Here is a 16,570-nt window from a genome sequence, read left to right as displayed (position 1 = left end):
TTTTCAATAACTTTCTCCTGTTCCAGAATCTTCACTAATATTGACTGAAGCTTATTATTATTATTTTTTTATTATTATCATCATTGTTAACGTTTCTACTTTATGAGGTGTAACGCTCGATTCAGCTAACTGGTATTCTAGATTAACGCCTCTAAGATCACAAGACCGGTCGGTATTATAAGACAGTTGCGTTTCTCACATCAGATATTTCTAAAGGTCAAAGAGGGGGTCAGTCGGGTTCTAATGAGTGTTTCTTGAGGTTCACGGTATAGAAGAAGGGTCACACAACTACAAGGGTCATAAGACTACTCCTGGAAATGCCCACAACTCCCACGAAAGCCTTGTCAAATATGTGTTCTTGGGCGCCAAAATGTATAATAAGACACTTTCGTTTCTCACATCAGCTATTTCTAAAGGTCAAAGAGGGGTCAGTCGGGTTCTAATGAGTGTTTCTTAAGGTTCACGGTACAGAAGGAGGGTCACACAACTACAAGGGTCATAAGACTACTCCTGGAAATGCCCACAACTCCCACGAAAGCCTTGTCAAATATGTGTTCTTGGGCGGCGAAATGTCTTATAATACCAAAGCCCGTATTCTTACACTTCGCCGCCCAAGTACATGTATTGGACAAGGCTTTCGTAGGAGTTTGGGGTATGTCCAGGGGTAGTTATATGGCCCTGGTGGTAGTCTGACCCTTCTTCTGTACCATGAACCTGAAAAAACACTCCCAAGAACCCGATTAATCTCCTTTTCGACCTAAGGAAAGCGTTGATGTGAGACGAGAGCGTTTTAGAATACCGACATCCTCAAGTGTTTGTTCTTTGTCCTGTGTAGTAGTAAATCTATCACTAGGATCACAAAACAGTCCCTGGAAATCCCAATAACTTTTATGAGACGCTTTTCAATGAGGCAAACTGAGGTGCTGTGATTTTTTATTGACCTGTAGGATCATACATTTTAATTCCCTTATCATAACTATTCTAAACTTTCCTTCTAAGAGGATGTCAAGGTACGCCTGGAACACATAAACGAAACTTCACCATGACGGAATAGCAACCTTACTTACCTTGACAGAGAGGCGAACAGGTTATTTTCCCTTCATTTTTTTTTAACAACATATCTATTTACTCCTATTTACTTCTTTCTTTATTTTTTTCTTTCTATTTTTTCTTCCTTTAAATTCAGGTACTCCTTGTTGCCTAAGCCTCTTCTCTCGTTCTTACCTTCCCTTTTTTTTATTATTTCTAACCACGCAAAATTTTCTTACTTTCTACTTTGATATGAAGGCGAGCTAGGTGCCCTTACTTCAGCTTTTCTTCCGGACTCTCATTACTCATTTTGTCTTCCTCAAATTCAGTTACTTTTTACCGTTCAAACCTCTTCTGTCTTCCTTACCTTCCCCTTCTTTCCTTTTTTTCTGACCACGCAAAGCTTTTCCCACTTCTTTTCCCTTAGAGACCTTATTTGTACAAGGTTCCTGACCCACTAAGCGCCCTCTTACATAAGCTTACCCTACTTGTAACCATGACTTATCCTTTCACACGTACGTATATATGGAGCGGAAATAAGGCCTCCCTTCCCTCCCTTTGTTTCTTCCGCACCTCTTGACCTATACAGTACTCCTTTGCGTGTTGATGTGATGCAGAGAAACGAAAGGAAGCACGCAAACAAGCCAGGGAGAATAGAGAGAAAGAAAGAAAGAAAGAAAGGTTGAAAGAAAGAAAGAAGGAAGAAGGGAAGAAAATAGACAAAAAGAAACACGTAAATTAAAAAAAAAAAAAACATTGAGAAATATAAACAAGTGTTAATAGCACAAAAACTGTGCTAAATCGGCGTCGCATGACCCTCCAACACTCCCCCCCCCAACAATTTATATTATGCAACTAAGGTTCTAAAATGGAAAATGGTGAAAAGTAAAGATGGCGCCACTCTGAACACTTGCCTGCGCCACAACAGGCTGGGGCCGACCATCAGGCCCTACTATGAAGGACTACCGGCGCCTCAGGCCAAGACGTAAAAAAAAAAAAAAAAAAAAAAACAGCTGACTTTGTTTATAATGCCATGTTATAGGGTTCATCAGGGCTAACAAATGTAATTATACAATGTCATGTCTACACTGCATGGGTAAGCCAGGAAAACATCTTGAAGAGAACAACAACAACACTAAGATGGACAATCTGTTGACCGGCGTCTGAGACGCCGATAAAAAAATAAGAAAGGAGGTAAGGAAGGAAGGAAACGAAAGAAAGAAAGAAAGAAAGAGATGAGTAACAAAATGTTCACTCACTCACTTACTAATGGACGACTGGCTGACGAACGGACAGACTAGACAACTAACTAAATAGTAATTAATTAATAGCTAACTAGTTCACTTTCACTCACTCACTAACTAATAACCAAACTAACCAACTAAATGAATGACCAAACTAACCAACTAAATGAAGAAAAAAATAAATGTAGAACAAAATGATGCGAAAGGAGAGAGAGAAAAAACTACACACACACACACACACACACACACACACACACACACACACACACACACACACACACACACACACACACACACACACACACACACACACACACACGATACAGTTCCGCGATGACTATATTTATCAGCTCAAGATGGAAATGAGCTTACTAATATAAACCATTAATAAGTGAAGACGCATACAATATCAATAAATGTTTTGTCTCCTCCTCCTCCTCCTCCTCCTCCTCCTCCTCCTCCTCCTCCTCCTCCTCCTCCTCCTCCTCCTCCATACTCATTCCTTCGTCTCCTCTTTCCAGGGCAGCGGCGGTGAGCTGGGTCGATGGTGGCACTGACGAGGCTGGTGTCTGTGGCTTCCTGACCTCCCGGATGTAAGCTGACCTGACCTTCCCTTCGTGACCCCGCCCGCATGACCCGTCCCAAGCTTCTTCTCGAGGCAGCAGTTCCCTGTGACCTCAAATACTTATGTGGGATTTTGAAGCTTCGAGTGTGAATTGAAGCTCCTTGTGTGATTTTGAGGTTTTCTGTATGAACTTGAAGCCTCCTACATAATTCTGAAGACTTCTCTGTGATCTTGAAGCCCCTTGTGTAATCTTTAAGCTTCTTATTGGACCTTGAAGCCTCCTACATAACTTTGAAACCCTCTGTACGATCTTGAAACCTTTTATGTGATCTTGAAACTTCTTTTGTGAACTTGGAGCCTCCTACGTAAGCCTGAAGCCTCATATGTGACTTTGAAGCCTCCTATGTGATATTGAAACTTCCTATTGAAACTTAAAGTTTCGTAGGTAACTTTTAAGTTTACTGTGAGATCTTGAAGCCTTCTGTACGAACTTGAATTATCCTACGTACTCTTGAAACCTCCTAATGGAACTTGAAGCTTCGTACGTAACTTTGAAGCGTACTGTGAGATCTTGAAGCGTTATGTATGAGCTTGAAGCCTCCTACGTACTTTCAAGACCTCTTATATGATCTTAAAGTTTCATAAGTGATTTTGATGCTTCCTCTGCGATCTTGAAGCCTCTTGTACAATCTTGAGGGTTCTTACATGATCTCAAAGTCTCCTCTGTAACTTAGAACCTTCCTATGTGATCTTGAAGCCTCTTGTGCAATCTTGAGGGTTCTTATATGATCTTAAAGTCTCCTGTGTGAACCTGAAGCCTCCTACATACTCTTGAGGCTTGAGGATCTTAAAGACTTATGTGTGACTTTGAAGCTTCCTATGCGATCTTGAAGTCTTTTACGTACTCTTGAGGGTTTTTATATGATATTTTGAAGCTTCCTGTGTGATCTCAAAGGTTTTTATATGGTCTTAAAGCCTATTATGTAATCTTAACGCCTCCTGTGGGAACTAGAATCCTCCTACGTAATATTGAAGTCTTCTATATGGCCACGAAGGCTCTTGTGTGATACCAAAGTATGATCTTAAAACCTCCTGCGTAGTGTTGAGACCGTCTGTGTCTCCTTGAAGCCTCCTGTGTGTTCCTGAAGCCTCACGTGCTATTTTGAAGTCCGCTGTTGTCATGAAGCTCCCTATCTGACCTTCAAGATTCAGAAACAATACGAACTTTGGGTTAATAATCCGCTGCTTCGCCTCAATAATACCTGAGGTTTTATACAGGTGGAAGGTTGGCGTGTGTGTCAGGTGAAGGCTACGTGCGTGTGTTGGATATAATATATACGTGACTAGCCTATGTATAATACCATCACCATATCTTGAGGGCAACGCCGTAGTTACCTCTCTCGCTCATAGGAAGAAAATAAAAGAGAGGCATGTGTATATTTGTGTTGCTAAGTGGTTGCAATGCATCGTGTTTCATCCCTGAAAAACAAACATACACTCTCAGGCTCCTAATTAGCAACAAAACTTCTTCAAACACGCCAAGGAGGAGGGACAGCACATGTGTTTACTCTCCCGGCTCCCTTCTGACCCTGCGGCTGCGTCACACTCACCCTCGTACTGAAACTGAGACTCAAAGAGGCGTCGACGTGGCGGCTGCTGGCCCGTCTGGCAGCGCGTGAGTCACGGTGATGCCCGGCAGGTGTCTCGAGGGCCTGCTGAGGCTCGTGGCTGCAGTGGCGGCGGCGGCGGTAGCGGGAGTGGCAGTGGAAGTAGGCCAGCATAAGTCCTCCCAGCCTCTGACCTCCCTTGCCGCCCCCTCCACGGCCTCCACCTCGCGGCCGACAGGCACACGGATGGAGGGCGCCGCCAAGATGTCCCTCGCCGCGACATGGGACAACACGAGTGATGAAAACAACGGCGAGGTGGTGAGCGAGGGAGGACCCAGGAACACACAGGGAGAGCATTACGTAGACACAATCCATGGTGATGGCAAGAATGGATCAGCTTTACGTTTCACCATCAAGAAAAGGAATTGTAGTGACGGGGGTGATGATGACCCAGGCGTTGAACCCAAGTGCGAGGAGGCGGACAATGAGAGTGGTGAGGAATGGAGGGAGTGTCCAGGGCTGGCGAGGTCACGGCTGGCGGAGGCGGGCTTCAGGCGGGCCGTGTCCCTAGGTCATGAGCAATGCGCACGGCTGTGGTGTGAGCGCGTGGAGGGCGTGGAGGAGCGGCGTCACGGCGGCGGCGTGTACCACATCGCCCAGCTGGGTCACGTGGCGGAGCACGAGCACGAGTGTCTCCTCAACATCAGCCGCATGATCGTGCTGCACCACTCCTGGCCCATGTGCACCAGCGACTTCGTGTGCGCCACCAACCACTCCACCTTCGAGATGTCGGCGGCGGACTGCATGCCGTGGCAGTGCTGGGCGGCGGAGACGGTGGTGTTGGTCTTCATGGTGCTGGTGTCCACGGGCATCGTCGCCATGTCCGTGGTCATCATGTCAGTCATCATCGCCTGCCCACAGTTCCACAAGCCCAAGTATTACCTCCGCTTCTCTCTGGCGGCCACAGACTTTCTGATTGGCGTGGTGGTGTGTGGCCACGCCGCCTACAACCAGTGGGTTGGGCTCACGGAGATCCCTTTCGGTAGGTTTATCAACTACGCCAACCTCAAGGCCGGCCAGCTGTTCCGACACGTTCCGAACTGCCTTTGGGGCGTGTCTGACGTCCTCACGCAGATCAGTGGCTTCTTCGTCTCCTCCAACATGATCATTTCACTCTACACCCTCTCCTTCATGAGCCTGGACCGTTACCTGCTGCTCACACGTACGCACTACCGCTCGCTCGTCACCTCGCGCCGCGTAGCCGTCGCTCTTTTCATATCGTGGAGCTGCGGCCTCAGCGTTCCTTCTCTCCACTTCGTCTACCGGCCGCAGAAGCAGCACGACATCTGCGTCAACTACGACACGTCATCGTTGGACGTGCACATCATCAACAACGAGAGCAAGATCGCCACGGCAGACTACAAGGTGTACCTGAAGCACGCCGTGCCACTCAGCGTCACCGTGGTGGTCATTGCCTTCCCCATCATCATGCTCCTCGTCTTCTCCTGCAGAACGCTCCGCAAATACAACTCGTACACGCGGGACCGGTCGGTACGGCAGGTCAAGTCAGCGCTGCAGCTCACGCAGAGTCACTGCTCCCTCTCCCGCCAGGTGAGCAATGGTGTCATTTGGTATTCTGCATAACCTTTTCCACTAAAACTCTCCCCTGTTCTATCCAACTTCCTAATGCAAGAGTTTACCCTTGGAATTTTAGGTCTCCTGGGCCAAGACCAAAGTACAAGTGTTTGGGGGTTTGCTAGATGAAACAGTACAGTCTGTTCATGCGTGTGACGAGGACATTGAGATCTTGGATAATTTCACTTACCTTGGTAACACAGTTCAGAACATCGGTGGGTCTTGCCAAAAAGTCTTACGGCGGACTGGCTTGGCCCACGGTGTTATGGACTCGCTCAGCACGAATATATGGTGTTCTCGATACCTGTGTAGAAGGACAAATATCCGGATCTTCAAGTCGCTTGTGCTCCCTGTATTACCCAAGGGCTGTGAGACATTGACACTAGAGACTTGGAGAGGCGGATTGATGCCTTTGGTAATTAGCGTCTTTGCAGAATCACTGAAATGACTTTGTGTGAAACCGGCGACTGCTCCGTGAGACTGATTCGACATATATTATCCTCATAGTCCGTCAGCGCCAACTCCAGCATAAGGCACGCAGCCCTGAACTTGACCCTGCTCATCGGGTTGTCTCTGTAAGAGACAATCCTGAGTAGAGTGGAGCAAGGGGACGCCCACAGAGTTCGTGACTTGAGCTAGTCGATAGACCCTGCTAGGAGGTACTTAGGTCGAGAAGGGGACTTGCATGGAGACTTGCCCGAAAGGATCCCCGGGGATGGAGCCGTAGGCTGGGCGAGGCGACACGCCCCCCGGCGTATGCCCCCATTGATTTTTTTTTTTTTTTTTACAACAAAGGAGACAGCTCAAGGGCAACAAAAAGAGTGTAGAAAAAAAGCCTGCTACTCACCGCTCCCTCAACAGACAAAAATAGTGGCCAAAAAAGAGGTCAATTTCGGGTGGAGTGGTGTCATGATACACTCTTCTTGAAAGACGTCAAGTCATAGGCAGGAGGAAATGCAGACGAAGGAAGGCTGTTCCAGAGTTTACCAGTGTAAGTAATGAGAGTGAAGATGCTGGGTAACTCTTGCATAAGGAGTTTGGACAGTATAGGGATGAGCTAGAGTAGAAAGTCGAGTGCAGCGGGGCCGCGGGAGGGGGGGAAGCATGTAGATAGCAAGTTCAGAAGAGCAGTCTGCATGAAAATATCGATAGAAGATAGAAAGAGAGGCAACATGGCGGCGGAATTTAAGAGTTAGATGACTGTCGGTAAGAGGAGGGGAGTTGATGTGAAGAGAGCTGTGTGAATGGAGCCCCCCCCCACACATGTGATGCATACTTCATACGAGGGCGGACAAGGCCCCTGCGTATGAACAGCATCTGTGCTGGGGAGAACTGGCGGAGACGATACGGTACGCCCAACCTCGAGGAAGCTGATTTAGTGAGAGAGGAGATATGAAGTTTCCAGTTGAGATTTTGAGTTAAGGATAGACCGAGGATGTTTAGTGTAGGAGAATGTGACAGCTGAGTGTTGTCGAAGAATAGGGGATAGGTGTTTGGAAGATTATGTCGAGTTGATAGGTGAGGAAATTGAGTTTTTGAGGTGTTGAAGGGCAATGAATAAAATAATTTAGTTGTGAATGATGATGAGTTTTGGAACGATCTCATGATCTTGTCTGTGACCCTGAAGGTGAGCAGCACGAGCCTGGCAGCCATGGTGGCCCTCAGCCCGCTGGCCACTCCCGACAGGCAGCACCTGGCCTCCGCCCGCTCCGCCGCCGCCTGCTGCACCTCCTCGCCGCCCTCCTACAAACTCAAGTTCATCTTCAGAAAGAGGAAACCTCCCGAGGCGCCCGAGGAGAAGATGTACGACGCCAAGATGGCCGCCACGTCCCCGTCCCTGCCGCGGCGGATCAGCGATGGGACGACAGGTGAGAGAGAGAGAGAGAGAGAGAGAGAGAGAGAGAGAGAGAGAGAGAGAGAGAGAGAGAGAGAGAGAGAGAGAGAGAGAGAGAGAGAGAAGAGAGAGATGACATGACACGAGCATGGCATAACATGACCTGACACGAATCACACGCTACCTGACAAACTTCAACTTTTAATTCACAAGTTTTTTTTTTTTTTTTTTTTCGAGTTTTTTTTTAAGTCGGACTGTATTAAAGCCGCGCCACTAACGAGATGAATTTCAATTGTATCAAACTGCCACGGAAGCGGGAATTTTGTTGCCGAAACCTGAAGCCTTACAGACTGTGGTAAATATTTGTAGTAAGTGTAGTAAAAACATAATCGAGATGTCGACAGAGAATGTGTTCGTCTTACTGCCTTTTCAATTAGAATTATTTTTATATATACTACCGAAATTGACCTCTCTTTCTGCTACCTCTTTTGATTATTTTTTTTTTTTTAGGAGCAGCGAGTAGCGGGCTTTTTTATTATTGTTTCCTTTTTTGTGTGCCCTTGAGCTGTCTCCTTTGTTGTAAAAAAAAAAAAAAAAAAAATTTGCAGAATATTGGTTTCTTCATCACTCCACTCCTGCATTTGGGTTCCTTGGCATTAGCAAATTATACTGAATGTGTCTCCACTACCAGACGACCATTACAACTACGCTCACTTTGTCACCCGCCCTTCATTCGTTCACTCTTTCACTTTTACCACTCATCTTTCTACCCTTCACTCTTGTAGTCTCTGTCCTCTCCCCTTCACGTCAACCAGCCTAGAGGGACATACTCAAAATACTCACCAATGTGTTGTTGTTCTTCTTTTCTTCTACTTCTTCTTTTTCATTTTTCTTCTTCTTCTTCTCTCCTTCTTCTTATTATTATTATTCAATCTTATACACTCAGCCAGTCTGCCATCATCCATCTCATCAATAGAACAGTATTTTTCGTAGCTTAGCACACAGATTATTTTTTTTATTATTATCACCATTGTAAGAGGCGAAGCAGCAGTCCCCAAACAACTGAGACGCCGAGAAAGAGAAAAATTTTGAAAGTGTAAGCGATGAGAGTGCAGGAGAAAGAGAACGAGAGAATATAGATTACAGAAATGGAGGGATAGAACGGGGTAGGGTGATAAAAAAAATCCTAAAATACACAACAAACAAATAAATAAATAAATAAGGTTAGAGTAATGACAACTTCTTCACCCACAGAAACAGCGACGAATGGAGTGGCGGAGAGGGAGGCGGAGAGAAGGGAGAACGGGCGGGGACGTGAGGGCAGCAGTGGAGGTGGTGAAGGTAGTGGTGGTGGCAACGGCGGCGGAGGCGGTGGCCATGGTAGCGGTGGTGGCGGTGGCGGGCGGGAGTCGATCTTGGGAGCGTTGGGTCTGCGGCGGCTTCTCGCGTCCCACTCAGCCCATAGTGACCAAGTTGCCGCCACCATACGACGACTTCGAGGGTGAGAGGACCGTGTGTTTTTACTGTTTTATTATTATTCTCCTTCTTTGTTCTAGCCGTTGTTGTTGTTGTTGTTGTTGTTGTTGTTGTTGCCTCCTGTCGTGTTCCCTGTCAGTCAGAGTGTCTCTCGCACATGTCTTTCCTCTTCTCTTTCCTCTTCTCTCTTTCTTTCCTCTTATCTCTTTCTTTCCCCTTCTCTTTCCTCTTCTCTTTCCTCTTCTCTCTTTCCTCTTCTCTCTTTCTTTCCCCTTCTCTCTTTCCTCTTCTCTCTTCCCTCTTCTCTTTCCCCTTCTCTCTTTCCTCTTCTCTTTCCTCTTCTCTCTTTATTTCCTGTTCTCTCTTCCCTCTTCTCTTTCCCCTTCTCTCTTCCTCTTCTCTCTTTCTTTCCTCTTCTCTCTTTCTTTCCCCTTCTCTCTTTCCTCTTCTCTCTTTATTTCCTGTTCTCTCTTCCCTCTTCTCTTTCCCCTTCTCTCTTCCTCTTCTCTCTTTCTTTCCTCTTCTCTCCTCCTCCTCCTCCTCCTCTCCTTTTCCTTCTCCTTTTCTTCTCCTTTTCCTTCTCCTTTTCCTTCTTCTCCTCCTTATCTTCTCCTTTTTTTCTCCTTTTATTCTGCTTTAACTACTCCTATTAATCACTTTCCTACCATCATGCTCCTCCTCTCTCCTCATTACATTCTCGTTTCCACCATAATTAACTCATTAAGTATTTTTTTGTCACCCTTTTTTTCATTTTTTATTCTCCTTAATTTTGTCACTAATTTTCCTTCGTCATGTCTGGTCATGGAGGGGATTATATTTGGGTCTGTCTCAATTTTCGATTTTCCCTGATGCCCTTTCATGGATCTCAATAATAATAATAATAAAAAGTATCAAACGTATCTCATCTCTTATATATGTTACTTAAGAGGTCTCGTACTTTCCATGTTCTGTTAGTTATCATGCCACCCTTGATTTTACTCTACTTTGTCACCCAGCACGCCAGCCATCTTAACATTCTCATTCATATCACATCAACCTCCTCCTCTTTCAGCCTCCTCATTCTGTCTATATGTTATCTGTTTCTTTCCTCTTCTCTCTTTCTTTCTTGTTTTCTCTTTCCTCTTCTCTCTTTCTTTCCGCTTCTCTCTTTCTTCATCTCTCTTAAAGGCCTGTGTTTCAACTAAGAGCTATAATTTAGATTCTTTAGCTTGTATTTACTTGTACTACTTTTAATAAACACAATTTCATTTGGTTAAGGATTGTATGGTGTGTGTGTGTGTGTGTGTGTGTGTGTGTGTGTGTGTAATGAAGGTGAAAGTTGAGAGAGAGAGAGAGAGAGAGAGAGAGAGAGAGAGAGAGAGAGAGAGAGAGAGAGAGAGAGAGAGAGAGAGAGAGAGAGAGAGAGAGAGAGAGAGAGAGAGAGAGAGAGAGAGAGAGAGAGAGAGAGAGAGAGAGAGAGAGAGAGAGTTAAGAGCTGCTTTACTTAATTTACCATTACCTATTTTCCCGCTTCTACCTATTCTACCTTGCAAGACACAAATGGTTGGCTTTGTGTGTCTGAGGAAACCTTGACTTTGGTTTTAAAGGTGTTTTGCTGACCTACATCACACTAAAGGAGAGAATCATCAGTATTGGTCTGTTTTGGAAGCTACTTTACTTATCTTACCTTTACCTGTTTTATCTTTTTTATTTGTTTTACTTTACGAGAAACAAACGTGTGACTTTGTTTGTCTGAGGAAACTAATTATATACCTTGGTTTCATAAGTGCGGTGCTGACCTACATCACACTAAAGGAGAAAACCATAAGTATCGGTCAATGTTTTAGAAGCTTTTTTTTTACAACAAAGGAGACAGCTCAAGGGCACAAAAAATAAGGAAACAATAATAAAAAAAGCCCACTACTCGCTGCTCCTAAAAGGAATCCAAAGAGGTGGCCGAAAGAGAAGTAATTTAGTTATTTTACCTCACAGGAAACAAACGTGTGGCCTTGTGTGTGTTTCTCAGGCAGCCTAGAGATTGTTTTCAGAAGTGCGGTGCTGACCTATATCACATTAACCCGGTAGCAGCGACGGGCCAATTTCTGCCATGATATAAACCTCCCAAAATAGATGATGCATAAACTGATCACATATGCGTTGATATGTATTATGAAATGGTTTGCGTGAGTGATGATTCTTTCTCATTATTATCCTTTAATCTAACCTACCCTAACCTAACCTAAGAAACATGACCCCCGCAGCTACCGGGTTAAGGAGGTAATCATAAGTGTTGGTCTGTGGTTCAGGAGCGTGGTGCTGGGCGGGTGGGGAGCCGAGCGCATGACAGGGCGGGACCGGGAGATCACCTGCACCGTCTTGGTCAATGTGGCCGTGTTCGTCTTCGCCTGCTTCCCCTTGCTGGCAGTGGGCGGCTGGATGATGTTCCTCTACTTCACGCAGCAGGTCAGTTGAGGAGTTAAGGTTTGCAACGGCATCTCTGACGTTATCAAAAATTCCTTAATTTTGTTTTTTCTCCTGCATATTACGCAATAGGTCTGTTACATTTTTTTTTTTCGTTTTTGTTGTTTCTGGTGTGTGTGTGTGTGTGTGTGTGTGTGTGTGTGTGTGTGTGTGTGTGTGTGTGTGTGTGTGTGTGTGTGTGTGTGTAATTCATCATGGCCTGAATACGCTATAGACTCACAATCACCAGCCACTACGACACGACAGAGATCGGAGCTTAGTAGTGACTGATCTCTGGGTGCAGCTGAAACCTCACACCCACACCCACTCGGGAGGCGGGACACAACCCCCGACTGACAGCCAGTATTCATTCACTGCTGGATGGACTGGGGCACATGTTTTTTTTTTACGGTAGAGGAAGCAACTCATTGGCAATTAACAAAGAAAAATACGCTAATTCGCTGTCCCTGCAAAGCAAACAGAAGGAGTGGCCAGAAGAAAGGTCAATCTCGGATGGAGAGGTGTCTTGATACTCTCCTTTTGAATAGTGGGCAGTGTGTGTGTGTGTGTGTGTAATAATAAATAATAATAATAATAATAATAAACGGTTTATTTCATGAAGTACCAGGCAGCCCTAGAGCTGAAAATATACATCAATGGAAGATGAAATGAAATGAATGAGACAAATGAACAAAGTAGTATGATCGAAAATAAAAAGGAAAATAGAAATAACAATAATAGCAATAATCATAGTAAAGATAATAATAATAATCACGATAATAATAATGATAATAATAATAGTAATCATAATAATAATAATAATAATCATAATAACAACAACAATAAGTCCTAATGAAAAATATTTACAAAACATACAAATTGTGCTGCTCTTAGTTTGCATTGTTGATATATTTGACCATCACGGGCACTGCGCTGTTCTTGTAGCGGTCAGTCCGTGCCCGTATCGGGGCAATAATGTTGTGGTGTCGCACTGATTGCTGAGGGCGGTTCACTGCGGGTGGGAGGATGTGTCTGTGTCTGGGCTGGTTGAGAAGCTTGGTTGCGAACCGGTGTAGTAGGGTCTCGTGACGGTGTTGTAGGCTGGTGAGATGGAGGGAGTCGAGGGCGTCCTGATAGCTGGTGTAGTGAGGGCCCAGGATGATTTTGCAGGCTCGCTTCTGGACGCGTTCAAGTTGGCGGCGCTGCGTGATGTTGATGGAGGAAGACCACGCTGGGGACGCGTATGTCAGTTTGGGGAGGATGAACGAGGAGTACACGCTCGCCAGCGCACACTCAGGGGCCCCCAGCGTTTTGAGTCTCCTCAGCAGGTACAGTTTATAGGTGGCAGATCTGGTGAGCTGGGAGACGTGCTCCTTCCATGTGAGTTTGTTGTCCAGGGTGACTCCAAGTAGTTTTGCTGATGTAACTACCCGGAGGGTGTCGTTGATGGACTCCACAGGGGGGCAACAGGGGCAGAGGAGGTGTTGATGTGTAGGAGTGTAGTTTTGGTGTCGTTGATGGTGACCATGTTTTGTGTTGTCCATGTGTGTAGGTTGTGTAGTGTTTCCTGGAGGTGGGAATAATCTGGGTTGCTGTTGTCAACTGTTACTCCCACTGTGGTGTCGTCCACGTACTTCCAGCGGTGGGGTGTGTGGGTCAGGGCGTCATTAATTAGGATAAGGAAGCACAAAGGGCCCATTTTGGACCCCTGAGGTACCCCGCAAGTAAGGTGTAGAGGAGGGGAGGCCACTCCCTGAAATCTCACCACCTGTTTACGCTGGTGCAGGAAATCAGCCAGCCAGGAGACCAGGTTAGGGTGAAGCCCTAGGTTTATTGCTTTGTTGATGACTGTGGTGTGGTTAACTATGTCATAAGCCTTTGGAAATCAATCAAAGCGAGAGACACTGATGTATTGCGTTTTACAAGATTTCTGTAGGCAAAGTCCAGGAGATTAATTAGGCAGTGTGTGGTGGAGGTTGACTTGATATTGCCGTACTGTTGTGGGTCTATGAGGGGAGCAAGATGAGTGTAAGTCCACTTGAAAATGAAGGCTTCACACAGGAGGCTGGGAATGGGGGTGATAGAAATAGGCCTCAAGTCACTCAGTGATTGAGGGGTGGTGGTCTTGGGAATCGGAGTGACATATGCTGTTTTCCAGTCAGCAGGACACTGACTTTGACGGAAGGAAGCGTTAAAAATAGAGGCGAGGGGGGTGGCCAGCTCGGGGGCAAACTCCTGGTACAGTTTGATGGGGAGATCAGTGGGCGTGGTGGACCGCTTTGTTTTAAGTTGTCTTAGTGACCTGGCGACCTCATAGGCCTCAACCGTGGGGAGTGGTGATGGGGCGGGCAGGTAAGCTGGGAGTGAGGTCAGGTCCAGGCTGGGGAGGGACTGACAGATGGCCGAGAAGTGGAGATTGATGGCCTCGGCTGCTTCAGGTGGCGGGAGGTGAGATACGCCCGGGATGGAGGGGGCGCTGTTGTTGAGGCCACACAAGGCCTTAATTTTTGAAAACCATTTCCCAATGTTAGCTTGCTTAAGGCTGTGGATCTTTTGGGTGTGTGTGTGTGTGTGTGTGTGTGTGTTTCACCAACCAGAGGCATAATAATGGTCGACAAGGGACCCATCAGAGACCAAGTTATATATTCATTCAAAATAATCCAGTTTGTCTAATTACATTGCATTCATTCTTCTGTAATTCCATAATGATAATATTTTGGAGCTCATGGGGTGGGGAGCCATTTTTTTCTCTTGGGGCTTACTCCTTCCCCCCCCCCCTGGAGCTGCGCCACTGTGCCTGACATGCATACAAACGTTTGTTTCAGGAAAGCATCAACAACCGCGCGCCCCTCAAGCAGCTCCTGTTCGTGGCTCCGTGGCTCATGGCGCTCAACAGCCTCTGGAACGCCCTGCTGCACCTCGGCTACAATCACAAGTTCCGCAGCGCCGCGGGGCACCTCATCAAGGCCGCCTTCATGAAGCTCTGTCGACTCTTCGGCGTATGCGATAAGTGCTGAAAGAAAACGAAAGCAACTATATTATATTCTTTCTCCGTTGTGGTTCGTTGCACGCTGGGCGTATCATTGCCGTGGGTAGTATTTATTAAGATGTTCAATATCCAGCGTCTACCTCGACGTCTGCGACTTTAGAGTGCTGTAAGGAAGGAAAGATGGAGCGACGAGAGTAAATTTATTCATGGGTTGTGTTCCCTCGCACAGTGTTCCTTTGACCATCGTACTCTAGGCATATCATTGTCGTAGGTTGTGTTTTATTTGTCTTATATTGATGTAGCTGTCCAGTGTTTCCTCCGGCGTCTGCGGCAAGAGCTGAAAGGACACACACATATATATATATATATATATATATATATATATATATATATATATATATATATATATATATATATATATATATATATATATATATATATATATATATATATATATATATATATATATATATATATATATATATATATATATATATATATATATATATATATATATATATATATATATATATATATATATATATATATATATATATATATATATATATATATATATATATATATATATATATATATATATATATATATATATATATATATATATATATATATATATATATATATATACATACGTCCTCACACGCTGGCTCTCCGGGAAACTATAGTGTGATAATTCCCACATTACAAGCTCTTCTTTCCTGTGTCATTCACTTGACATGAGTTCAGTACCCCCTAGCCCGCTCCCTATGACCTTTCTGTGTATCACATGCGGGTTAATACCTAACACAACAGCTTTTTCTGTTGATAATAGTGTGGCCTAAGGAAAGAGTGATTGGAAATGGAAGTAGAATTCAACGCAGGCGAAAACAGTTTAAGGACTGGCGTTGGTTCATGACTTGGTAATAATGGACATCCCTGATTATATAGTGAGGGAGAGGTTGGTGTGCTGCCGAATGTGTGGCTGCATTTAATTATTTTGACGGATCGGAACAATGGTAATTACGCTTCTTAACTATTGCCAGTCAAGTAATATCCATATGTAACATTTATTTGTAATTGTTCCCAAATTAATACGATATAGTTTTAGAGGAGAACCATTATACGATGACGTCATGTGAGCCCAGGGAGCGTGTACTCAGACGCTGTCGTCTCTCACAACAACTATTTCTTAAGGCCACGAAGGAGATTTGTCGGGGTCTCATAAGTGTTTTTCACGTTCATGGTGCAGAAGCCTTGTCAGACTATCACTGGGCTCATAATAGTACCCATGGAAATTCCACAGCCTCTACGAAGGCATCATCAAATGTGGGTGTGTGGGCCCCGGAATGTTTGAGAATAATATAGACCCAGGATCCGAGCTGACTGGAGGTCCTGTTCACATAGGCCTTGACCATACGTACATACATGTCTACTCAGGCCTTGATCATACGTACATACATGTCTACTCAGGCCTTGATCATACGTACATACAAGTCTACACAGCCTTGATCATACGTACATACATGTCAACTCAGGCCTTGATCATACGTACATACATGTCTACTCAGCCTTGATCATACGTACATACATGTCTACTCAGGCCTTGATCACACGTATACATGTCTACTCAGCCTTGATCATGCGTACATACATGTCTACTCAGGCCTTGATCACACGTACATACATGTCTACTCAGCCTTGATCATACGTACATACATGTCTACTCAGGCCTTGATCACACGTATACATGTC

The 16,570-nt window shown here is 45.1% G+C and overlaps 1 protein-coding gene and 1 long non-coding RNA gene across 2 annotated transcripts in view; both read left to right on the top strand.

The window, feature by feature from the left end:
- Positions 1 to 3,639, top strand: part of LOC127004079 (uncharacterized) — a 77,018-nt gene extending 73,379 nt beyond the window's left edge. Inside the window, exon 3 of the long non-coding RNA XR_007757614.1 lies at positions 2,795 to 3,639. This is a non-coding gene — a long non-coding RNA (uncharacterized LOC127004079). The remainder of the gene's footprint in view (positions 1 to 2,794) is intronic.
- A 47-nt stretch (positions 3,640 to 3,686) lies between these two features.
- Positions 3,687 to 15,164, top strand: LOC127004078 (uncharacterized). Its single transcript, XM_050871398.1, has 5 exons — positions 3,687 to 6,056; positions 7,708 to 7,948; positions 9,169 to 9,415; positions 11,676 to 11,832; positions 14,655 to 15,164. Exons 1-5 carry the CDS (start codon positions 4,527 to 4,529, stop codon positions 14,844 to 14,846), a joined length of 2,367 nt encoding a protein of 788 aa, XP_050727355.1. The 5' UTR covers positions 3,687 to 4,526; the 3' UTR covers positions 14,847 to 15,164.
- Positions 15,165 to 16,570: the final 1,406 nt, after the last annotated feature.

This window comes from Eriocheir sinensis, chromosome 27 (assembly GCF_024679095.1).
Source record: "Eriocheir sinensis breed Jianghai 21 chromosome 27, ASM2467909v1, whole genome shotgun sequence".
NCBI lineage: Eukaryota > Metazoa > Arthropoda > Malacostraca > Decapoda > Varunidae > Eriocheir > Eriocheir sinensis.
This window is presented reverse-complemented; position numbering and strand designations above follow the sequence as displayed.

Bases quoted from the DNA above. Each gene is read 5' to 3' on its own strand.
- LOC127004078 (XM_050871398.1), top strand. From the start codon at position 4,527: ATGCCCGGCAGGTGTCTCGAGGGCCTGCTGAGGCTCGTGGCTGCAGTG. The intron at 6,057-7,707 runs GTGAGCAATGGT...GTGACCCTGAAG, and splicing joins ACTGCTCCCTCTCCCGCCAG to GTGAGCAGCACGAGCCTGGC. The intron at 9,416-11,675 runs GTGAGAGGACCG...TCTGTGGTTCAG, and splicing joins ACCATACGACGACTTCGAGG to GAGCGTGGTGCTGGGCGGGT.